This window comes from Spermophilus citellus (assembly GCF_964194105.1).
Source record: "Spermophilus citellus genome assembly, chromosome: 3".
Classification (NCBI taxonomy): domain Eukaryota; kingdom Metazoa; phylum Chordata; class Mammalia; order Rodentia; family Sciuridae; genus Spermophilus; species Spermophilus citellus.
The window spans coordinates 3,280,406-3,304,995 of record NC_138184.1 but is presented as its reverse complement, the minus strand read 5'-3'; the positions used below and the strand labels follow the sequence as shown (position 1 = coordinate 3,304,995).

Sequence of the window (24,590 nt, the reverse complement as noted above, 5' to 3'; positions counted from 1 at the left end):
CCGCGAGGGGAGCAGGCCCCGGGAATGGCTGAGAGACCTGCCCTTTCTACTCGGTGGTGGCCATGACAGCTTGGCCACCACGGGGACCGGGTTCTCTAGCCCAGTTCCTACCGTGGTCACCTGAGCGCAGCGAGACAGTGAAGCAGGAGCCCGCGGGTCCCCTCCAGCTCCCTGGCCTGGCCTCCGGGAGTCCCCGTTGGCCTCTCAGGAGGGCGGAGAGCGGCCCTAGAGGGCTGGCGCTCCCAGAGAGAAGGTGGGCCCCCAGCCGGTCACCTCCTCTGCCTCAGGTGGCCTGAGGTTCCCCGGCTCCCCCTGGCCCAGCCCTGGCCGCTGTACCGTGACCCAGGTTGCCCTCGGGTGCCCGTCCGGCTGCTCAGGACGGCCGCTCTGCCTTGGTCTCAGGCCTTCTGGGCCCGGTTGTCCTCCTGTGGCCAGCTGCTGTCACAGGGGGCTGGGCTAGCCAGGGAAGAAGAGCAGAACTGTGAGGTCCAATCTGGGTCCCCAGGTGTCCCCTCGGCGGCCCGCCCTTTCCTCTTTTCCTCTGGGAGCTGGACAGGCCCTGACCCACATCCCGGCTCCTCCCGCCCTCCTCCCCGTCTGTGACCTCCCTTAGCTGCTTCCACGCCCACCCCGGGGCACTAACCCCTGCTGTCCCCGTCTCTAACAAGACCGAGACCCCTTGCTCCCCTCCCCGCCTTCCCAGTCCAGACTCAGGACTCCAAGCAGCCCCTTGCTGGACCCAGAAGGAGAGAAGGGGGTGGGGGCCTCCTCCCTCCCCCAGGGCAGGGCCACTCCGGCCCGCAGACCCCTCCCGTGGGAAGCCTGCTCTGCCCACCTGTCCTGCAGCCAGGCCTCCTGGGTCTCCAGGCCCCGGCTGGCCAGCCTCCCCCGGCCCCTGGCCCCTCCTGACATTCGCCTGGTCTCTCTTCCCTTGCAGAGAGCACTCCGATCCGAGGTAAGAGGCCCGCTCCTGCCGCCCTGCCCAGGCTCCGGGCCCCCAGGCCCCCACTCCCACCACCCTGCAGTGTCCTCCTGTCTCTGTGTCTGTCTGTGGCCGGGCGAGTGCGGAAGTGTTTGGCCACCTGCTGGGGGGAGGGGCGGCACCTCCTCGCCACCCAGAGCCCTGGCAAAGCCCCTCTGCAGCCTCCGTTCTGCCTCTCTGAGGTCAGCTGCAGAGCAGCCTCTGGATGTGACCATCTGGGGTGTCCGGCCCGAGGGAGCCGAGGCAGGCACTGTCAAAGGCCAGGATGGACTCTGGGCCTGCCCTCAGCGCTGCCTCAGAGGCGACTCCGTAGGCCTGGGTGGAAGCCTGGGAAGAATGCTGTGTGACCTAGGGCAGGCTCCCTGCCCTCTCTGGGCCTCACAGTGATCTCCACTGCCCATTACCCCAGAGTCTGAGGTCGGGGAAGAACATAGGTATTTGTTCTATAGAGGCAGAGCCTCTATCTGCTGCCCGCAAAGAGGACCTCCCTGTCTGGGGTCCATGCCACTTCTTAGGACAACCGTAAAACAGCTCTGGTTTGGGGCTCCTGGTGCCACGGGTTCTGATGAAGCTCGCAGCTCTAACACCGCGGGACCCTCTCTCGCCTTCCTAAACTTGCGGCCAGCGGGCCCTTGGGTCCAGGCTGTGACCATACGCCCTAACGTACCTTCGCGGAGTTTAGTTCTTACCAAACGGAGGCCCATGGACCCCCGTGTCTCGTAGGGTGTTGGTGAGCGTGTGTCCTGTCAAGGCCTGGGCTCCGGGCACACAGCCTCGCTGTGACATGGGGACACGTTCCCGTTCAGGCTCCAGCAGCCCCGGGGGGTCTCGGCCCCCTGTTCACTAACTCCGATCACCGACTCCTTAATGTGGGTAGAAGTGGAGTCTCGTCGGGGCCTGTGACCTCAAACACAGCGAGGGGACGGCACGTGCCGCTGGGCACCGAGACCTGGCCTCAGTGCCTGCCATCTCAGACGTCTTTGTCCACTCATGCCCAGCCCATGCCCAGTCCGGGCCTGTGGTTCTGGCCTCACTGGCCACCCCACCCCAGGTCAGCTGTGAGTGTAGTGGCCTCCGTCGGTCGACCTCTGCAGCCCCGCGCCACCGGGCCTCGGGGCTGGGCCCACAGTGTCAGACACACCGAGGGGGCATCAGGACCTTGGGTCCCGGCGCCTGGTGTCCGTGGGTCCACGTGTCCAGTCACTCATTTGGAGGACTTGGGTGCCGGGAGGCCTGGCCCCTGCGCAGTGTCCAGACAGTGGCTCTGGTCCAGACTCTGAGGCCAAGCATGCTTGGTGCGCCCTGTCCTGGTGGCTTTACCTCAGCCATTGTGAGGTGACACTGCTCCGCATGCTCACAGGCACCCGGGGGTGGAGACCCCGATTCCACACGCACCTGGGGACGCGGACCGCGGGTTGGACTTGTGGGCGCTGTCGAGCGGCTGCAGCCTCCTGGATTCGCAGTCGGCCTCTGTGGGCCCTGAGGCCTGGGTCTGGGGGGCTGGGGGGCTGAGGGCCAGCCCCACCCGTTTCCCTGAGAGCATCACGCGGTGCTTTCTCACGTCCACCCCAGCAACATGGCCGCCTGCTGCCCGTCTGGGGGCTGGGCCTGGCAGCGTGGCCCCGTGGGCAGCTCCCTTTCAGCGAGAGCGGAGGATTTGCCGGGCACCCTGGAGTGTCCAGTCAGCCCAGCAAGGGCTAGGCCCGGTGGGGTCCGGCGGGCCTTCAGGCCTGCCTTGTGTCATCACCCTCTCCAGCTGGGCCAGCGCCAGAGACGGGCCAGCCGGGACTTGGGATGGCCTCCCAGCGCGGCCGGCCCCCCTCAGTGGCCAGTTGTCCCTCTCCCCGCAGGGGCCTTGCAGATCGAGAGCAGCGAGGAGACCGACCAGGGCAAGTACGAGTGCGTGGCCACCAACAGCGCGGGCGTGCGCTACTCCTCGCCTGCCAACCTCTACGTGCGAGGTAGGGAGCGCGGCACCCAGGTCCCCGCAGGGCCCCGCCTCCGGCTCCCCCACCCGCAGACCCGCAGGTGCCCTCCCCAGCCGGGGGACGGGACTGGCGGCCTCCCTCTGGACCTCGGCTCCTGGCCTGGGCAGCGGGCGGGGGAGGGGCAGTCTCGGGCCGCAGGGTGGGGGAGCCCGCGGGCCTCGGCCCTGTCCCCGCCGCCCACCCCCGGTGGCTTCTGTGGTGTGTGGTGCCCCGTGTCGTGTGCTGGCTGTGCTTCTCCGACTGTGGCCTCGTGGTCCCGCTTCACTGCCCGCCCCGCCCCGCGCCCTCCTCGGAGCTGGGGTCCAGGCCGCCCCGCTGGCCCAGCGCACTCGCGCCCACAGCCGAGACCCGCGGGGCGCTCATGCTCGGGCCAGTGGGAGGACCGGGCCTGGCAGGCACACTCGCGGGCTTGGTGGCCCCCTCGGGCCAGGCAGGCACAGCACCCGGCGAAGCTGTGGGTCCTGGCTTCCCGTCCCCGCCAGGTCCCTGCCGGATACCAGGGGTCCCTGTCCCAGGGGCTCCCCCACCTCCACCGCCTCAGGTGCCTGGGTGCTCCCACGGGGCCGGATGACTCTGCCGACCCCTCATCTCCGTCAGGATCCTTTGTGCCCCCTCCCCACCCCGTCCCACTCGGGGCTGGTTCTGACCCGACCCGTGGTAGAAACGGCCTCCACGGCCCGCCCGGCCGCTCTGTGCCAACCGACCTGACCACGCCCTCCCGAGCTCAGTGACCCACGCGGGGCCCGCCCTCGTCGTCTTCCACGCGGGCTGAGCGGTGCCTCCACCCGAGACCCTCATCCCCTGGTCCAGTGGCCACAGCTCCCGCTGGCCCTGAGGCGACTCCTGGGTCCTGCACCGCGGGTGGCGCGTCCTGTGTGAGGAGCAGGCCTTGCGGGGAGGGGGGGTGCGGGCGGGTGGGCATCTGATCTGCCACCGCGGCACCCGGTGAGTCTAGCGCGTCCGTGACCCCAATGGACTGGTCCTCATCCTCCTGTGGCTTCCCTGCCAGCACTGGGGTCTGCAGCCGGTGGGGATGGAGGGCAGTGTAGACGCAGTGGGCGGAGGGGCCCAGGGCCGCATCCCGGCAGGGCCAGCCGGCCCGGCCTTGCCCGGTCTCAGACTCTCCCACCGCCTGGGCAGCGAGGGAGCCGGCGCCTGTGTCGGCCCGAGCGGGGAGAAGGAAGCCGTCGCTGTTCTTTTTCTTTTTTAATTTTAGTTTTTTTGGTTTAAAGAGAAAACAGACGATGCAGCTTTTCGCCTTGGGAAGTCCTCTTTTACTCTCTGTATCTCCCCTATTTTTTCTCTTCTCCCCATGTCATTGTGTTCCGCATCAACCCCCTTTACATCCCTCAGAGCTTCGAGAAGGTTGGTGTGTTTTTTTTCTTTTTTACTTTCTTTACCCACATTTTTACATTCCGAAAAAACGACACGACACACACTGAGCACAGTAGACACACACAGACATGCACACGCACACGCACAGCCGAGACGCAGAAACGGAGCAGACAGTGGGCACCACCACAGACAGAAAGCCGCCCGGCGACAGCAAACCCAGAAAGACACAGCCTCCGTGCCCAGCCCGGCCGAGGCGGCGCACACATGCGATGCTTGCATTGTGGTCGCTCTGCATCCGTTGGTCATGTCGTTGCTGAGTTCTTGCACCTCGTCGTCATGGTGACGGGCCTGATGCATGCTGGGAGAATGTGAGACTGCATGCCCCGTGGTCTGCCTGGTGCGTCCCGCGCCCTCTGTTGGCGGGCTCCTGTCTCCCGGTCCGTTTCTCTCTCTTTCTGTTTTTTTCTTTTCTTTTCTTTTCTTTTTTTTTTCCTAATTTTTTTAAAGTTTTGTTTCATTTTGGGGGAAAAGTCGATCGGTTGGTTTTTCCCTGCCGCCCCTACACCTGCTCGCCCTCCCCCAGAGCGACTGTCTGTCCTGTCTTGCTCTGTGCTGTCTGGTGTCTGTCCCTGGCTGAGCTGTTCCGTGGTTGCTCTCCGAACGCATTGTGACTTAAAAGCCAGTGTTCCTGTCCCGACTCTCACCCAGGAGGGTGGCAGGGGTCCCGCAGCTGAGATGTCAGAGCAGAAAGTGGCCACCCCAGCAGAGGGTGCGGGGTGGGGTGTGCAGAGGGACAGCGGGCGGCCAGAGCCTGGGGCGGGCGTGGGGGACGGCAGCCCTCTCTGCCCAGAGCCCGACCAGGGCAGCAGGTGGAGGGAGCTCAGGCAGGTGTCTCCTTGTTCTTCTGCCTCACACGGGGCTGTCCCCACTGCCCCCGTCACCGAAGACAAAAAGAAATGGGAGGTCTCCGCTGAAGAGCAGCGGGGATCGGAGTCCTCCTCCAAACAGCGAAACTTCAAAATAAAGAGAACGGTCACCTCAAAGGGGGCGAGTAATAGTGGCACAGCCTACGCGAGCAGTGCATGCCTGGCACGCGGTGCCCAGATGGCAGGATGGCAGCCGGTGTGACGACTTCATCGTCCTGGCTGGCACAGGCCCAGACGCGAGGCAGGGCAGACGGGAGACGTTGGCCCCTCTCCTCCTCCCCAGGCTCTGCGCCCAGTCATGGCGCCTTTGTCTAACCGCACAGCACGGTCACTTTCTGAGTTACCTGAGCATCAGAGCTGTGGGATCCTGGAGAAACCAGGGATCGAGGACACGGCCTCTCCTCGCCACCCCCCTCCTTCTCTCCCCCTCCCTCTCCCTCCCCCTTTCCCCCCCCCGCCTCCCCCTCCCCCTCCCCTCTCTCTCATTCTCTGCCCCATTTCCAAACCTTCAGAGTTGCAGACTCTCCTGCTCCCTCCCCAAGGGAAGACAAGCCCTGAGTCTCACACCAGCTCCACACAGCCGCCACCTAATAGACTCTTGGGTTTCTGCCCAGCCCAGCCGGCTGCCCACTGTAGACAGCAGTCCAGGGCAGAGGCCGCCCTGCTGGGCCTGTGTTCCTTGACCTCCTGCCCCTCACCTGCTTTCTCCAGCCTCCCCCTTCCTAGACCCAAGCTGAGCTGGCGGGAGGGCACCAGGTCCCCGCAGGGACGGGCCTCAGGGAAGCCCCGCAGGTGGGAAGTGGTCTGCCCCCTGCACCAAAGCTACGTCCAGGTGGATTTCAGCTGAGGGGGCTGAGGGTCTCAGAAGCCACTTGGATTTGGGGACAGTGCAGCCTAGTGGTGACAGTGCCGCACAGGCTCTGGCCTGGACTCTGGCTGCCTCAGGTCAGCCTTTCTCTGCCCCTCCCCGCTGCAAGACCGCGGCTGGCCTTTTGACCCTTGGAGTCCATGTGTCTTCGTCTGAATGATGAAGACCCTAAATGTGCCCAGCTCACAGGGGTAGGGGGACTCCACGGAGCTGACCCTGTCAGGTGTCCCATGTGGTCAGCCTAGAAGGACACCAGAGGACTGTCATCATGATATAGTAGAGAGCTCAAGGGAAGAGCCTGTCCAGCCGCTCCCTTCCCTACGAGGCCCCTCAGTGTCCACTCCGTAGAAACTGCTCGGAACGCGTGGGCCAGGAGCTAACGGGGGTCTCTGATTTCATTTCTCACTGGTGCCTTTCCCAGTCCACCCTTGGTCTCATTTCCTGTGGCTCCAGCCCTGTCCCCCAGAGGTCAGTGGCTCCCCCAGGGCCCCAGCCACTTTCCGGAAGTCTAGTCCAGCCCCAGGCGCGGCTGGAAGGTGCAGCCAGGTGCCCACAGAGGCACCCGCCCGGCTCAGGCTGCCGGATGTGTCCTGCCCTGTTGCCACCACTGTCCCAGGAGTCCCGGCCCCAGCGGAGCTTCTGACCTCTGACCTCTGGCTCCCGCTGGCCAGGGGTTCAGACTCGCCCTTCTCTTTCTGAAGTTGACCTCTGGGACCCAAAGGGCCAAGGCCACACCCCTGGCCACTTCCCAGTGCCCCTGGCGGCCCTGGGGGGGTGGCCGGATGCAGGACGCCCTCCCCACTGCCGTGCCCTAAGGTCAGTGGTGTGCAGGGGCCCAGCCACACAGCATCCTGGGGAGCAGGACCCTGTTTAATGGCTCTCGGTGCCAGCTGTGGACGTCAGGAGGACGTTCCTCCACAGTGGACCTAGGACACCTCCAGTGTTTTGGAGGAGGCCAAAGGGACTGGAATAATCCCCCGCAGAATCTCAAGTTCCGACCCGGGTGGCCGGGACAGGCCGTCTGACCGAAGTCGGGGAGTCCAGGTGGCTGTCTGTGGTCCCCCTGTCCTCAGCGGTCAGGTGACTTTTTGAACTAAAGTTCCGGCACCAAGCCCTAGAATTGGTGGACGTGACCTCTAGGTGTCCCTTACTTCCTGTTCCCAAAACAGTGGTGGACACAGACGCAGGGCCCAGGACACCGAGAGGACCCCAGGTGTCTGCTGGCTGCTGCCCAGGCCCCGGCTGCCCGCAGCTGGCCGTGGCCCACCCTGGCCGACTTCCTCCTGGGCGGGGCTGTTAGAGCAGCGTCCGGCCCCTCCTTCACCCTCCCCGGGGAGAGGGGCGCCCACTGGCCTGGGGCTCAGGAGGGCCCTGCAGGAACACTGTGCTCTGAACCCCGCCTGCTGCCTGCACCCCGCCCTGTGCATCGCTGTCTCCTCTGGGGGGACGTTAGATTACACCTTGTCATTGGGAAGCCCGAGTCTCTGCGGCCACAGCGAGGGGGTGAGGTAGTCGGTGGATTGGCAAGGGGGGGCACAAAGGGGAGAGAGAGGGTGACATCCCCCCAAAACCCTGACAATTAAAAAGATATGTGTCCATGAAACAACCTGAAGTCCTCCTCAGATGCCCACGACTTGCAAGGCCGCTGTCAGCCATGCTGGGGTCCAGGACCCTCGGGGCCCGCAAGCTGCTGTCTTCACGGCAGAGGGCACTGGGGGCGGGAGGGCAGGCGGGCGGCAGTGCCAGCACCGCAGGGTGGTGGGGAGGGGCCCAGGCCGGCCACAGGCCTCCGATCCCCGACAGGTGTAATCTAGGCCCCAGCGAACCTGGAGGCTGCCGTCCCTGGGCACCTCTGGGCGTCCCCACCCTCCCACCTGCTACCCGTTTTGGAGTCTGGAGAAACAGCAGAAGTTTCTCTCACCCCAAAACGCGCAGCAGGTCCCGGCGCTGGGCTCGCTGAACCCTGACGTGGCTGACACTGTGGGGTCCCTCCCAGTGCTTCAACCCATCACCTCACTTTTGAGTTTCCTTCCTCCCCTCCTCTGCCCCCCCTGAACCCACTTTTGTTTTTGAGTTTCTGCCTCTTCCTGCCTGGGGGAGGGTCGTCTCCTGGTTGCTTTGACGGTTTTTGAGTTGTTTTTCCATGTGAATCGGGGTTTGAAGCGACCACCCCCCAACCTGCCACCACCCCACCCCACCCCCGCTGCCCACCCTCCTGACCCCTCGCCCACGCGGGTCCCCCTGCTGGGACCCCCTGGCTACTCGGTGACGAGAAGAGCTGGGACCAGAGCCCGCTGGAGCGTGCTGAGGACCAAGGCTGGTGTGGTCCTTTATAACCCGCCTGGACCCTCCATTCAGGTCGGTAATTGGGGCGGGGGTCCCGCGGGCCTCTCTGTCCCGTGGGCCCCGTGCCCAGTATTCTCTAACCTGCACCTCAAGCTTGCAGCCAGGGGTGGAGAGACGGTGTGGGTGGGTCAGCACCAACCGCGCAGAACACAGCGTCAGCCGCCCTCCTGCTGGCCCGGAGGGTGCCCACCGGCTTTTCAAAGCCCCAGGGAGATCCGGGTCACCTGGTGCCAGTGGGCACGAGATCCTCCGCAAAGTCGTGGCAAACCAGCCTCTTCCTAGAGCCCACCCTCAGAAACAGATGAGGTGGGTGGGCAAGCAGGCGGGCAGCTCTGGGGTGCCCGAGAGGCCTCCGCAGCTCCTGGCAGACCGCTCAGCGGGTGGCCGCTGGCCATGTCGGGGAGTGTGGGCACCGAGCCCTGCTGCTGACAGACCGCCTTGGACGGCCTGTGGTCACGGACCCTCTGGGGCAGGTCTTCCACAGGCTCGAGGTGTGACGGCTTGTCCACTCCAAGTGAGCGTGACAGCCCTGCCGGGGAGTTAAGAGACAATAGTGTGACCAGGGTCTTTTGGACGAGGTGGCAGCCTGACGTTCAGCCTTTAGATGCTAAAGCTAGCTCTCCTGTCCTTGTCCTCACAGTCCCCGTGGGGGAGCCTTTCACTGATGGCCCCTGCACCTTTAGCATGAAGGCTGCAGGATACCGAGGTGTTGTGTCTAGGTGGCGGGTCCTCTGCCCTCTTTGGTATTCCCTGTGGGTAAGGACATAAGTTCAAAGACGCTGAGGTGCCAAGAGGGACACCTGGCTGTCACTCTTGCTGCTCACTGTGGTGAGTCAGGCTCACCCTGTGAGGGAAAGGGACCAGGCAGCCTGACTGAGTGCTGGCACAGGGTTCCCTTGCTGGGTCTGTCACCCCCAGAGCCGTTTCCTCATCTGCAAATAGGGCATAAGGACACTTACCTCTTGACGTCATCAGGAAGGACAGAGCAAGGACAAGGGCACCCTCAAGGTCTCCATTTTAAAACTAGCCCCCAACCTGCTGGCGCAGAGCACCTGTATCTACCTTCTGCCGCAGGCCTGGCCGAGCGCCTGCTGTGTGCTGGGCTCTGGATCGTCCTGGGGGCCGCCTGATTGCCCCCCTTTTACAGATGAGGAAATTGAGGCTGGGGACGGGCGCCTTGCCAAGGCCTGGGGCTCCTTAGCCAGGGAGTGGGACTCCTTGAGGCTGGGCCCTGGACTTGACCGCAGCCTGGGGCAGGGCGTGACAGGGTCTGGGCGCTGCAGGGAGAGGCCCTCGGGGCCGGGTTGGTTTGCTCCTTTCTGCACGAGGATCGAGGATCCCACCCGTGGCCGCCTTGGACCCCGGGCCGAGGCCCCTGGGTGCCGGGCGGGGGCCAGATCCTGTGTTCTGCCGGGGGCGGGGGGGCCCTCCCTGGGAAGCCACAGCCCTCCTCCTTTCAGACCCCGATTTTCAGCCCCCATTCCATCTCTGCCCTTCTGGCTTTGGGTGCTGTCTGTCTCCGAGGGCTGCTCTCATTTGTTGGATTTTCTCTTTTTTTCTTTTTCCTTTTCTTTTCGCTTTCGCTCTTATCATTTGCCCCCGATTCTGTTCTGGACGTGATGCCGTTTCCTGTCCTGGATTATTAGCTCCCCACGCTCATCCCCCATCGTGTTCCGTTTCCATGACAGCACAGCCTCGGCAGGCATCTCCCACCCACCCCAGCCTCGCTGTGGGTGCCGGCGGCTGGCCTGGTCCACGGGCGGCTGGCCCCTTCCCTCCCCCAGCCCTCACTCACCTCCGTCTGTCTGCATGCCCTCTGTGCCCGCCCGCCCCTCCCCAGCGGCACCCCATCCTGTCTCCAGTGTGACTCTGGACTTTTCGTGGGGCTTCGTTTTCCGAAGGGCTGCCAGCTTCCACAGACCCCGCCACGCCCCGCGGGGCCCTTTCTCGTGCCTCCCGCCTGGATTCAGGAGCAGGTTGGGGTTCCGGGAGGCCGGGGCTGGGGGACAGCTAGGGCTGCTTCCCTTCATCCTGCGAGACCCTCCTCAGTAGAGCAGGCGAGACCTCGAACCCGGCCGAGGGCACAGCCCCAGGAGCCAACAGCCAGGGCGGGGCCACGGTGGGGATCCCGGGTCCTCCTGGTGGCCCCCTGTTTGGCACCACTACAGAGACCCTTCCCACCCGGGCTGGGGACTCACCCAGCAGGCTTTCCTGGGCCCTGGGGATCCCCTGGGTGACACCTTTCCGCCCGAAGCCTCTCCCAGCGGCCCACGTCCCCTCCCACGGTCCAGCACGTGTCCTTCTGTAGCCAAGCCTTTCAAGTTCAGGGGCCGGGAGGCCGCCCCTTTCCTGCCCCAGAATCCCCCAACTTCCGAAAATGGAGCCCCCGAAATGCATCCTGCCGCCTTCGCCCTCCGCGAGGTCCGTAGGGAAGGCGGCACCCCTCTGCTGGGACGCAACACGCCCGCGGCCCAGCCCGGCTCGCCCCTGGTTGTCGATGATGATGATCATTATATTTCCCTGTTTATGACTCTACCAGGGCCGTGATGTGACAATGTGACCTGTCACATTGGGTCACATCTGCTAGATTAATACGCAGCACTGAAGTGGGCCCCTCCCCGCTCTCTCTGCCCCACCCTCTGTCCCCGTCTCTCTCCACTCATCTGTCCACGCTCCGGCCTCCTGAGCCTCTCCTGACCCCTCTGCTCCCCCTTCCTTCCTCGCCCTCCTCCTCTCCCACCCCACTCTCTCAACCTACTTTGCATGATGTTTGTGACTTTGAGAGCCGCATCTATCGATGGAAACTTGTCAGACCGACAGAAGCTTTTAGAGGGTTTCTAACCCAAAACCACAAAAATTTCATTAGAGTTTCTCATCTTTCCTTTGGGGAAGGGGGTGGGGTCCCTGTGTCACCAGAAGGGGTCGAGCGTGGGGGCTGAGCTGCCAGGCCCCCTCTGCCTCCGGACTCCTCTCCTGCAGGACCTTCCCCGTCCCCTGGGAACCAGGGGGTGGCGAGTCAGGTCGGCCCGAGCGCCCCTGCCCAGGGTGTCCTGCCGGAGCCCTGCAGGCTCTGCAGAGTGACCGCCCACTCAGGACGCAGGGCCGGTCTCCGGAGCCACGCTGTCAGCAAAGATGAGAAACGGCTGATAAATTTTTGTGTCCATCTCTGTGCTGTGACAGCCACTCTGGTCTGGAACCTTGTGCTCTGAAGTCCAGCTTCGCGTCTCCACTCCGTTCCGACTCGTTTGTGAAGTTCCCTCCTTTGGCGTTTTGGTTTTTTGTGTTGGATTTGGTTTTGATTTTGGCCTTTGTTTCCTTTTCGTTGGGGGTTCCTGGGGGACAAGCGCCTGTCCATATTTAATGGCTTCCGCTCTTTCCCATCTCTCCTCCCTTTCTCTCTTTCTTCCTCCTTCCTGCTTCTTTCTCTCCTCTGCCGCCTCCCCTCCCCGGCATCTCGGCCGCCGCCACCCCCCAGTCCGCCGCGTGGCCCCCCGCTTCTCCATCTTGCCCACCAGCCACGAGATCATGCCGGGTGGCAACGTGAACATCACCTGTGTGGCCGTGGGCTCGCCCATGCCCTACGTCAAGTGGATGCAGGGGGCCGAGGACCTGACGCCCGAGGACGACATGCCTGTGGGCCGGAACGTGCTGGAGCTCACGGACGTCAAGGACTCGGCCAACTACACGTGTGTGGCCATGTCCAGCCTGGGCGTCATTGAGGCCGTGGCCCAGATCACAGTGAAGTGTAAGCCGGGCAGTGGGGGGGGGGGGCTCTGGGCGGTGCCTCGGCCTCCTCGCTGGGGACCTGGAAGGACAGCTCTCCGAGCTGATGTGTATCGACCAAACTGTCACGCGTCACTTAATGACGGGGACCGTGCAGCGTTGGCCACTGTCCTCCATGTGGGGACTGACAGACGGCTTACACTGATCACTGGACCCGGCCTCCAAGGCCAGCAGGAGGCCTGGTAGACCCAGGGCTGCGTCGTCCTGGCCACCAGGAGGCCGAGGTGGGAGGACGGCAGGTTCCAGGCCAGCTCGGGCCCCTTGGCCCCACTGTCTCCAAGTGAGATGGACAGGGCCGGACATGGCTCAGGGGCAGAGCGCTCACCAGGCGTGCACAGGCCCTGGGTCCCATCCCAAGTGCCACAAAAGGAAAAAACGGCCACTGTAGACGTGTGACGCAGGAGGCTGCCTCTGGAGGTGGGGGACTGCACAGATCCTCCCGCGAGGTGCTGCGGGGGCAGGAAGTGCCGCGTGGCGAGCAGGGAGCCGCGGCGGCTGCTCGTCCACAGCTCTGGTGCCTCAGGCTGCCACCGCACCCTGCCACACGCTGAGGTGCGGAGCAGGGGTTTGCTTGTAGAAGCAGAGGCGGACGGGGGACAGGTGGCCGTGGCTCATTCGGAGCCCACAGAGCCAGGCAGCAGTGACCGAGGGTCGTTAGGACGGTCACGGGTCCACAGTGCCCTTCGGACCTCCTCGTGATGGACTCATCCCCCGGAACGTGAGGGAAGAGCACGTCTCAGTGGAAAGACTGAAAACTGAGGAGGCGTGAGCCAGGCAGGACAAGGGACAGGGTTGGGGACGGTGGTGCAGCCCGTGCAGACACAGGAGGTCTGGAGAGGAAACGGGGTTGTAGGTTGTGGAGTTTTCAACCTGTCAGGCGGGGACCAGCCGGCTGCAGCCTGGGGATGAGTCGGCCTCCGCTCATTGTGAATAAAGTTTTATTGGCACGTGGTCACACTCACTGGCAGCTCGTCTGGCAGCCTTTGGGTGACAGCTGCAGAGCAGAGTCGGGAAGGCCCCAGGCCCTGACCCAGGCTGCAGGAAGGCTTTGGTGTCACCTGAGGGTCGGCTGCCTCTGGGCCTGTGGGCTGATGTCTAGGGACAAGTGGGAGAGAGTCAGCTGCGGGTGACACCCAGGCCCCGCTACTGGGACAGAGGCGAAAAGTGGGAGAACCGCGATGTGAAGCGGGCACCATGCCTCCTGCCAGGCGGAGGAGGGGCACAGGATGGGCATTCAAGAAAGTGGCCAGGCACAGCAGGGGTGAGGCGGGAGCAGACAAGCCCTGTGGGGCAAAGCCGAGTGACCCGGCTGAAGTGAGCAGCGGCCACAGGCGCCGCAGGCAGGGTGGACATGTGTCCTACCCAGCCGGTCCAGTTCTGTTCCTTGGCAGAGCCGGGATGGAGCCCAGGGCCTCGGGGTGGGCAGGCCTCCACCCAAGCCGCATCCCGGCCCTCTGTTTTGAGACAGGGCCTCGCTAGGTCGCCCAGGCTGGCCTTGAACTCGCCCTCCTCCTGCCTCAGCCTTCTGAGTCACTGGGCGACGAGTGTGTGCCCCTGGGCCAGCTGCAGCTGTTAAAAAAGGAGAGTTTCAGCTCTGGGCGGCTGGACGGTGCTGCACCCCTCAGCTGGGCCATCGTAGAGCAACGTCAGCAGGACTGTGTCCCGATAGGACTTTATTTAGAAGCCTGGTGCCACCCATGGCCACGTTGGCTGGCTCTTGCTGTAGAGGGGATGAGACAGAGGTTTCCTCCCAGGAAACCAAAATGGGAGGAAGGCAGTTGTGTGTTCAGAGGCTACATGGCTCTGGGGCCCTTCAACAGTGTGCCCAATCTGTCACCTGCCTCCCTCTCACAGCTCTCCCCAAAGCCCCTGGGACTCCAGTGGTGACGGAGAACACGGCCACCAGCATCACCATCACCTGGGACTCGGGCAACCCAGACCCTGTGTCCTATTATGTCATCGAGTACAAGTCCAAGAGCCAGGACGGGCCATATCAGATCAAGGAGGACATCACCACCACGCGCTACAGCATCGGTGGCCTGAGCCCGAACTCGGAGTATGAGATCTGGGTGTCTGCCGTCAATTCCATTGGCCAGGGCCCACCCAGCGAGTCTGTGGTCACCCGCACGGGCGAGCAGGCCCCGGCCAGCGCGCCTCGCAACGTGCAGGCCCGCATGCTGAGCGCCACCACCATGATCGTGCAGTGGGAGGAGCCGGTGGAGCCCAACGGGCTGATCCGCGGCTACCGCGTCTACTACACCATGGAGCCGGAGCACCCGGTGGGCAACTGGCAGAAGCATAACGTGGACGACAGCCTGCTGACCACCGTGGGCAGCCTGCTGGAGGACGAGACCTACACCGTGCGCGTGCTGGCCTTCACCTCCGTGGGGGATGGGCCCCTCTCGGACCCCATCCAGGTCAAGACGCAGCAGGGAGGTGAGCGCGGGGCATCCTGGCTGGGGCCTGGAGGGGGGCCAGGCGCGGCAGCCCCATGGCTGATTGCCACAGCCGGCCTGTGGGTCCTGCCCGGTGCTTTGAGATATTTGGGGCCATCCAGAAAATCAAAAAATTCTGGCTTTCCTTGGAAACTGACCGGCCAGCCCCCAGGGCTCCAGCTGGACTCCCAGGCGGCTCCCAGGGCCGAGATTCGGGCGGTGATGCCATGGCCTCCCGCTGTCATTGACTCCCGGGGGACGCGTCAGCGGCTGAGTTTGGGGACCCCCTCTGCCACTGTTATTGTAGGGACTGATGATGTTTGTTTCCAGTTAATAAATGAAAAGGGCCTTAACCCCAGGCTGCAGATGGGCCTCCCTCCCCGCTCCAGTGGCAGGACTCGCGGCTGCTTAGTCGTGGGCCCAGGTCTCGTGGGTCGCTGACCCTTCTCTTGGGGTTCAGGCTTTTGAAACCAAAAATCCAGGCGCCTGCGGAATGATGGGAACGCAGGTCTCCAGTGTACGCTTGCAGCCTTCCAACTTCTCTCACTTAATTTGCCGGGATCAGGAAGAGGCCAGGAGAGGGACTGGGTGGAAGTGGACGGCCGAGGGGAGGTGGGGTTTCAGAGAGAACCGCGGCTCGCCGAGCTCAGCGCTTCCTCCAGGGCGACCTGGGCGCTTCTGCCTGGGAGAAGGAGCACCCTCCGCGGCGGGGGCGCGGCCGCGCCCATTTCCGTTCATGGCTCCTTTTCCCCCAGTCCCTGGCCAGCCCATGAACTTGCGGGCCGAGGCCAAGTCGGAGACCAGCATCGGGCTCTCCTGGAGCCCCCCGCGGCAGGAGAGCATCATCAAGTATGAGCTGCTCTTCCGGGAGGGCGACCGTGGCCGCGAGGTACCCTTTGGGCTGGGGAGCGGGGCTCTCCGGGAGGGGGCGGGGCCGGCAGGGTGGGAGGGGCCAGCGGGGTGGGAGGGGCCGGGACTGGGAAGGGAGGGAGGGAGGGGCCAGGGCGGGGCTCACCGGACTCCCTGCCCCTGCTCCGCCCCCGCGTCACCTGTTTTGTCCCTTTATTGCTGGTTTTTCCGCTTTCTGGCTCTGCTGTTTCTCATCCCTCCGTGTCTCTGTCCCTCTCTCGCGGTCCCCTCCGACCCCTTCTCTTCTCCTGCGTGTCTGTCTCTGTGCGCCTCTGTCTCTGTCTCATCGCTTTCTCTTTCCTCTCCCTCCTGTCTCCATCTCTCTCTGGCCCCGTCTCTCTCTCCCTCTCTTTCTAAATCTGTCTCTGGTTCTCTGTATCCATCTCCCCGTCTCTGTCTCTCCCCTGTCTCTCCCGGACCCCAGGTGGGGAGGACCTTCGACCCCACGACGGCCTTCGTGGTGGATGACCTCAAGCCCAACACCGAGTACGCCTTCCGCCTGGCGGCCCGCTCGCCGCAGGGCCTGGGCGCCTTCACCTCGGTGGTGCGGCAGCGCACGCTGCAGTCCAGTACGTGTCTCGGCCACCGCCCTTCTCTGCGGGGGGACCGGGGCCTGGCGCAGCCGGCCTGGCGGGGCCTGAGGGGCAGAGCCCGCCGCAGGGGGTGGGGGGCACCTCGCCGGATTCCTTTCGCCCCTGGACCTCGGACACATCTGCCCGAGCCGTGCCTCGGTTTCCCACCAGTGCAGTGAGGGTCTTGCCACGGGGTCCTCGTGTTCTCCGCCTCTTGACCTGCATTGAGAATAGGGACCAGGAGAGCCGCAGGCTTTGCCCTGCTGAGAGAGGTCACGAGGCGCACCTCCCTCCTTCCTGTCCTATCTTTGGGGCCACTTCCTGGCCTCTGCACAGCTGGCACCTGTGGTTGCCAGAGCAGAGGACACAGCTGGACCCTCCCTGATGGCCTTCCTCCCGGCAGGGAGCAGTGGCTCTCGGGCCCCAGACGTGCTCCCTCCGAGGGTTGGTGCCCTCAGATCTGACGCCAGGCTCTAGGGAGCGTGCAGCCACTACCCGGCTCTTGAATCTCTGCACTTCTGTGCTTGTCCGCCTGGCCTCCTGTCACAAGTCCCCTCCACCCAGCAGCTGGGTGTGGGCCACGCTGTGGCCCCTGTCACCACCTTCACCGTGGCCCTCCCTGCCTGCCCTGTGCTTGGGCCTGCGGAGGCCCCTTCGCTTTGCCCTCTGGGCCGTCGTGTCAGCCTGGCCCCCCGTGGCCTACCTTCAGCCCCTGGTCACGTGTAGCCACCCTGCCTTTGTTCTGGAAGCAGCTGCGGCCTTCAGACCTTCAAACCCCCTGCTGCGTGCTCTTGGGGGGCATCTTGGGTCAGTCGAGGGTGCCATCAGCTCGGGCTGGGTGCGAGAGATCAGGGGCCGTGGACACAGCCCACCACCCAGGCCCCTTCCCTCCTTCCTGCTGCCCACTGAGCAGTGCCCAGCCATCAGGGCGCGTCTGGCAGGTGGAGGTCAGTGAGGGTGGCCTGTGGCTTGGGCGGCCACCTGAGAGGCTGGCAGAGGTGTCGTAAGGTGAGTACCAGCTGGTCTCGAGCAAGTTCACAAACACAGCCCACCCTGCGTGTCCCCACGCACCCAGCAGGTCTGGGCTACACAGATGGCCCAGAGCCCTGTGTCCCCCAGGACCCACTCCTGACGCCCGTGCCCACGCCGCCCGCAGCGTGTCTGGCTTCTGCACACGCCTGCCCGGCCCTTTCCAAGACATCACGCAGGTTGGGCTGGATTGTGATGGACGCGACCCCAGGGTCGCCTAGGAAGCGGCTTCGGCCCAGGCACGCGAAGCTCCGGGGCGGCCCAGGACAGGGAGTCGGGGGAAGGGACTCCCCACTTCTTGCCCCAAGACGGGTGGGGCCCGAGAGGAGCAGCAGCAGAGACTCAGGGCCAGGCGTATCCCCAGGGCTGCAGGCTCCTTAGTCTGAACACAAGGGTAGGTGGAGGCCAGACCACTCGGCCGTGGGTCTCCCAAGACACTGTCCTACCTTCCCGCCTCGTCAGCGTCGGGCCCACTGCGTCCGGGGGCCCACTGCGTCCAGAGACCCACCGCGAGCCGGGTCTGGCCTTGTAGCTCAGCACTCCGCGTCCCTCCCTCGTAAGAAAGTCCTATAAGTTAGCAGGTGAAGAGTGGAAGGTAGGTAATCAGACTGGGAGTTTTCTGGAAGGCGTCTTTCTTTCTTTTATTATGGTTTTTCTCATCATCACCACCATCACCGTTGTTTCTTATTTTATTATGGTTTTGGTTTTATTTTCCTCCCCCTTTCTCAGCAAATCCATTCCTTCTGGCACATTCCCCAGTTGGTTTTCTGCTCCTGCCTGCCTTCCCTGGGCACTTTGGGTTGGGGTGGCTGGTCAAGAAGTGGGGAGAGGCCCCTCAGGTCTAGTTTCAGAGGAGGGTTCCAGTGTCTCACTGGGAGGCAGGTCATTCTAGTGGAAGTGAGCCGTGGTGGCTCAGGGGTCTGCGAGGCCTTTGCAGATGGGAGCTCTGCTCCTCTCTGGGTCGCAGCACAAGGATGTTCACGTGGCAAATAATACGTATGAGATCCGAGCACAGACGAGGTGGGTGTGAAGGCTGGCAGGATGGTAGCCTCTCTGGGCCTCCTCCACCGTAAGCCCGGGTGGCCACTGAGGACGGTGAAGCCTGGCCTTGGTCCTGCTCTGCTGCTCCCTCACCTGGGCAGAAGGCTCAGTGAGGCGAGGGAAAGCGCACAGCCTGCAGCCAGTAGGTGCGCAACCAGTGATGGTGGTGAGCCCCTCGTGGGCTCTGAAACCGGCTTCCTGCCCCCTGGAGCATGGGGTGGGTGCAGGGACAGCTGTGACTTCTGCGTGGCTGTGAGAGCTGGCAGGGCAGGCCAGGGACAGCACCTTGCAGGGTCAGCCACAGGGCCTGTGGAGTCTGTGGAGGTGAGAATGTGGGGTGTGGTGCCCGTCACCTCCACAGCGACTTGGTATATGGAGATATTACGCTCCGTACACACAGTAGGTGCTTAGGTCATGGGAACAATCACTGTTGTTCAACAAAACCCTTAACGTTGCCTGGTACACAGTAGGTGCTCCATAAATGCTGTTTGGAATGTAAATATGGAACAGCATGAGGTGGGACAGATAGTTGGCACTCATCAGCGGATGCTGTCAGTGGTGTGTGACAAGCTAAACCTGGTGCCAGGCACCCAAATCACGGGCTGCAGCTATTGCTGTTCAAATTTCTTGTCGTATGCTTGGTATACAGTGAGTGCTTAATATGTGGCACTTGCTATAAATAAGTTAGCCTGGTGAGGTACACAGTAGGTGCTCAAATTAGTACTTTTTTTTTTAAAGAGAGAGAGAGAGAGGAGAGAGAGAGAATTTTTAAATAATTATCTTTCAGTTTTCAGTGAACACACATCTTTATTTTATGTGGTGCTGAGGATCGAACCCAGCGCCCCGCGTATGCCAGGCGAGCGCAGTACCACTGAGCCACCTCCCCACCCCTCAAATTAGTACTTGTGTCAGTCTGAAACACTGACATGGTGAGTGCTCAAAACCCGCAGTTATTATCTGCCAAGTCCTTGGCACATAGTAGGCACCCAGTAAATGGGGCCTTATTGAGAGTCCCCTGGCTTGGTGTCTGGCACACAGTAGGTGCCCGGCACATAGTAGGTGCCCAGTAGATGGGGCCTTATTGAGAGTCCCCTGGCTTGGTGTCTGGAACACAGTAGGTGCCCGGCACATAGTAGGTGCCCAGTAGATGGGGCCTTATTGCAATTCCCCTGATAGCAGGGGCTTAATAAGTTACAACTATTAGTGTTTTTATGTAAGGTCCTTAGCACAAAACCTGGCACACAGTAGGTGCTTAACGGGTATGAGCTGTTGGTGTTGACCAGCGGTGCTCTTCTTAGTGCCTAGCGCACAGCAGGTGCTTTAGTGTGTTGGAGCTGCTTGTTTTCCACTCACTCTCCTAGCATGACACCTGGCACACAGTAGGTGCTTAATGTGTTGGGACTATTGCTGTTGGTGATAAAGTCCTCAGCACCGTGCCTGGCCCAGTGGGTGCTGCACAAATGTTAATTGCTATCGTGGTCTTCAGAGGACCGTAGCCACGCCCAGTCCATGGCAGGTGCTCAGTAGGCGAGAGCTGCTGTTGGTCTGCGGTGGCTCTGCCCAGGGCTGGCGCACAGCAGGGCCTCAGAACAGGACAGTGTGATGTGGACCTGGCCCGTGGAGCCAGCTCTGCTCCCTGACAGTGTCCAGTGAAGTGGCACTTTCAACATCACTCTCCAAAGTGCTCGGCATGCTAACTGGCACACAGTAGGTGCTCAAGACATGGGCATTGATTTTTCTCTGAGTAAGGCCAAGGGGGGCCCTGAGAGGAGTGAGTGCTTGGTCCCGTGTGGCCACGTGTTCAGTGAGCACTTGCTTGGCCATAAGAAATCCCTCCACCGTATTTTTACCATAAAATATGTGAAGCCCTTGGCACCATGCCTTGCATACAGTAGGTTCAGTAAATAAGAGTAGATACTATCTGTGAAGCCCTTGTCAGGGGCCTGGCACATAGTAGGTGCCCAATAGATGGGTCCTTATTGAGTTTCCCTGGCTTGGTGCCTGGCACATAGTAGGTACCCAGTAGATGGGTCCTTATTGAGAGTCCCCTGGCTTGGTGTCTGGCCCACAGTAGGTGCCTGGCACATAGTAGGCACTCAGTAGATGGGTCCTGATTGAGATTCCCCTGGCTTGGTGTCTGGCACATAGTAGGTGCCCAGTAAATGGGGCCTTATTGAGATTCCCCTGGCTCGGTGCCCAGCACATAGTAGGCACCCCGTAGATGGGGCCTTATTACAATTCCCCTGGCTTGGTGTCTGACACACAGTAGGTGGCTGGCACATAGTGGGCACCCAGTAGATGGGGCCTTATTGAGATTCCCCTAGCTTAGTGCCTGGCACATAGTAGGTGCCCAGGAAATGGGCCTTATTGCAATTCCCCTGGCTTTGTGCCCTGCACATAGTAGGTGCTCAATAGATGGATCCTTATTGAGAGTCCTCTGACTTGGTGTCTGGCACACAGTAGGTGGATGGCACATAGTAGGCACCCAGTAGATGGAGCCTTATTGAGATTCTCCTAACTTAGTGCCCGGCACATAGTAGGCACCCAGTAGATGGGGCCTTATTGAGTTTCCCTGGCTCAGTGCCTGGCACACAGTAGGTGCCCAGTAGATGGGGCCTTATTGCAATTCCCCATTCCTGGCACATAGTAGGTGCTCAGTAGATGGATCCTTATTGAGAGTCCCCTGGTTTGGTGTCTGGCACACAGTAGGTGGCTGGCACATAGTAGGCACCCAGTAGATGGAGCCTTATTGAGATTCCCGTTAGTGTCTGGCACATAGTAGGTGTCCAGTAGATGGGGCCTTATTGCAGTTCCCCCTGCTTGGTGCCTGGCACATAGTAGGTGCTCGGTAGTTGGATCCTTATTGAGAGTCCCCTGGCTTGGTGTCTGGCACATAGTAGGCACCCAATAGATGGAGCCCTATTGAGATTCTCCTAACTTAGTGCCTGGCACATAGTAGGTGCCCAGTAGATGGGCCTTATTGTGATTCCCCTGGCTTGGTGCCCTGCACATAGTAGATGCCCAGTAGATAGGTCCTTATTGAGAGTCCCCTGGCTTGGTGTCTGGCTCACAGTAGGTACACAGCACATAGTAAGTGCCAGTAGATGGCGCCTTATTGCGATTCCCCTGGCTTGGTGCCCAGCACATACTAGGCGCCCAGTAGATGGGTCCTTGTTGGGAGTCCCCTGGCTTGGTGTCTGGCACCCAGTAGGTGCCTGGCACATAGTAGGCACCCCGTAGATGGGGCCTTCTTGCGATTCCCCTGGCTTGGTGCCCAGCACATAGTAGGCGCCCAGTAGATGGGGCCTTATTGAGAGTCCCCTGGCTTGGTTTCTGGCACCCAGTAGGTACCTGGCACATAGTAGGCACCCCGTAGATGGGGCCTTCTTGCGATTCCCCTGGCTTGGTGCCCAGCACATAGTAGGCGCCCAGTAGATGGGGCCTTATTGAGAGTCCCCTGGCTTGGTGTCTGGCACCCAGTAGGTGCCTGGCACATAGTAGGCACCCTGTAGATGGGGCCTTCTTGCAATTCCCCTGGCTTGGTGCCCAGCACATAGTAGGCGCCCAGTAGATGGGGCCTTATTGAGAGTCCCCTGGCTTGGTTTCTGGCACCCAGTAGGTACCTGGCACATAGTAGGCACCCCATAGAGGGGGCCTTCTTGAGATTCCCCTGGCTTGGTGCCCAGCACATAGTAGGTGCCCAGTAAATGGGGCCTTATTGAGAGTCCCCTGGCTTGGTTTCTGGCACACAGTAGGTGCCCAGCACATAGTAGGTGCCAGTAGATGGGGCCTTATTGTATTCCCCTGGCTTGGTGCCCTGCACATAGTAGGTGTTCAATATATAGATGTTTTTAGCCAGATGTGGACACACACTGGTCATCCCAGTGACTCTGAAGGCTGAGGCAGGAGCACAAGTTCAGGGCAGCCTCGACAGTTACCAAGACCATATCTCATAATTGAACAGTAGCAGAGGACGTGGGCGTGGTCAGGGGTGCAGTGCTGGCCTTGTCCCCATGGCTGCAGGATGAAGTCAAACAGCCATTTCTCCTGCTCTCTGAAGCCCTGACCAGTGCCTGGAGTTTGTGGGTGGGTGCCCTGTGGACGGGGCTCCTACCGGCTGTCCCCTTGTCACGGTGCATGGGTACCTCCGCTGCCTGTGCTGAGACCTACTGTGCGCCAGGCATTCGCAGCCCCGAGCGTGAGCGCAGTGTTCTTGGCCAGCCCCCCGCCCTCCCGCCGCCCGTTCACCCGCCCATCTCACCCTTGGTTGACACCCGCTTCTTCTGGGTTCGACTTCTGTTTGGTTCTGTTTTGTTGTTATCATCTTCTTTTTTATTTTCTCTTCCCATCTTTTGTTTCCCCGCCCCTCCCCGCCCATCCCACCCCCCCCACGCTCTCCCCCAATAGAACCGTCAGCCCCCCCTCAAGATGTTAAGTGCACCAGCATGCGCTCCACGGCCATTCTGGTAAGTTGGCGCCCGCCGCCGCCGGACACACACAACGGGGCCCTGGTGGGCTACAGCGTCCGCTACCGACCGCTGGGCTCGGAGGACCCGGAACCCAAGGAGGTGAACGGCATCCCCCCGACCACCACCCAGATCCTGCTGGAGGCGTTGGAGAAGTGGACCGAGTACCGTATCACAACTGTCGCTCACACAGAGGTGGGACCAGGGCCCGAGAGCTCGCCCGTGGTCATCCGCACCGACGAGGACGGTAAGCACCTGCCGGCCCGGACCGACCCCCCAGGCCCAGCCCACCCTGCCTTGGAGCCGCCATCTCAGAAAGCTGGGCTGGTGGTCAGAAGGTGGGAGCCGCGAAGCAGCCGGCTCCCCGAGCGTGGATTTGGGGGCCCCAGGCCTGGGCGGCCTTATTGAGGGGTGCTGGCCCAGCTGGCAGCCCCTCCCCCTGGGCACTCAGTGATAGAAGAAGGCCCATGGTCTGCCCACAGCCCCCAGCAAATCAGGGTTGCCTCCGGAGCCCGAGCCCTAGACCTTGGCATCGGCCCGGCTCGAGGCTCCCTGGGAGTCGGCTGCCTAGGACGCAGCGCCCGAGGTGCCGGGAGCCTGGCTGGACGCTGAGCTGTAGCCATGGCCGGTTTCTGTGGTGTAAAGTCCACGTGGGCCAGTGTCAGGCTGGGAGGTTCTAAGAAGCAAAGTCAGGGGATGGCCTGGGTGCAGAGACGAGGCTGAGCTCACGGGCCCAAGAGGCCGGCGGGTGGGTGAGGCTCTGAGGTGCTGGACACCGAAATGATCCCCAGTGCAAGTGGACCTGCTGGATGTTCAGGAGTGTACAGCTGGACCGCCCAGTTCAAGCCCTGGCAATGACCGTTGCTGGTCACAGTCAACTCTCCCAGCCTCTGTCCCGTCTGTGGAGAGAATGAGTCCCCGTCCAGCAGGGATGGAAGCCCTGAGAGAGAGCCCCCTCCAGCCGGGGGAAAGCCCTGAGGGTCCGGTGTCCCCACTGGAGAGTTAGCCCTAGGGGCCTTGGGTGGTCATCAGTGAATGGGGCGTGCCATCGGGGCCCCTCGGGGCGTGGGAGGGCTGTAGGGGGCCTTGCCCTCCTGGCCAGCGCTCAGCGCCTGGTGACCCTCAGCATCCTGGCATCGGGCAGTGTCGCCGCCCGGGGCAGGGCCGGCCCCCGGTAACGGCCCCGCTCGCCCCTCCCCTCCCCTCCCGCCCGCCAGTGCCCAGCGCGCCGCCGCGGAAGGTGGAGGCGGAGGCGCTCAACGCCACGGCCATCCGCGTGCTGTGGCGCTCGCCCGCGCCCGGCCGGCAGCATGGCCAGATCCGCGGCTACCAGGTCCACTACGTGCGCATGGAGGGCGCCGAGGCCCGCGGGCCACCGCGCATCAAAGACGTCATGCTGGCCGATGCCCAGGTGGGCGGGGCCGGGGCTGGGGGGGGGCACTGTCCTCTGCTTCTCTGCCTCTGGCCTCCGCTCACCTCCCTGCTCTCTCCCCTGCCGCCCTCCCGCTCAGTGGGAGATGGACGACACCGCGGAATACGTGAGTAGCCTGCCTCCTGTGCGCTGGGCCCGAGGGTCTCCTCCCCCGCCCGTTGCCACCTGGGCTTATGCGCCTGGCAGATGCCCAGCTCTGACCCTGTGTGCTCTGGCGCCTGGGCCGGCAGCCGCAGGACCAGTGGTCACAGCACACCTCACCTGGGGCTCCCGCTCCTGGTGTCCCCACAACACAGGCTCCGTCCTCTGGGGTCTGCACCAGCCTGACTCAGGGCCCAGCTCCGCCCTTGGCCTGGGAGTTTCCCTGGGGCCGAGCTGTCCTTAATGTGGCCCACAGCCAGGAGAAGAGCCAGTGCTGGGGACAGCCTGCAGAGCCACTGTGCCACCCAGCGTTTCCTTGGAGGCTCAGAAAGCAGAG

General features: G+C 62.7%; 1 protein-coding gene and 1 long non-coding RNA gene across 19 annotated transcripts in view; both read left to right on the top strand.

Moving 5' to 3' along the window:
* PTPRS (protein tyrosine phosphatase receptor type S) overlaps positions 1-24,590 on the top strand; it is a 76,198-nt gene that overhangs the window by 35,809 nt on the left and 15,799 nt on the right. For 6 of the 18 annotated variants that reach the window (XM_081286992.1, XM_081286989.1, XM_081286978.1 and 3 more), the window contains exons 6-14: positions 938-955; positions 2,833-2,943; positions 11,921-12,190; positions 14,083-14,664; positions 15,419-15,552; positions 15,997-16,141; positions 22,622-22,927; positions 23,898-24,091; positions 24,192-24,218. In XM_081286992.1, the coding sequence (XP_081143118.1) occupies positions 938-955; positions 2,833-2,943; positions 11,921-12,190; positions 14,083-14,664; positions 15,419-15,552; positions 15,997-16,141; positions 22,622-22,927; positions 23,898-24,091; positions 24,192-24,218 (1,787 nt within the window). The remainder of the gene's footprint in view (positions 1-937; positions 956-2,832; positions 2,944-11,920; positions 12,191-14,082; positions 14,665-15,418; positions 15,553-15,996; positions 16,142-22,621; positions 22,928-23,897; positions 24,092-24,191; positions 24,219-24,590) is intronic. The other 12 variants (XM_081286987.1, XM_081286991.1, XM_081286981.1 and 9 more) reach the window with 6 other exon arrangements.
* LOC308645070 lies at positions 17,664-22,605 on the top strand. Its single transcript, XR_014021142.1, has 3 exons — positions 17,664-19,273; positions 19,351-20,225; positions 20,994-22,605. It is a non-coding gene; the product is annotated as an uncharacterized lncRNA (long non-coding RNA).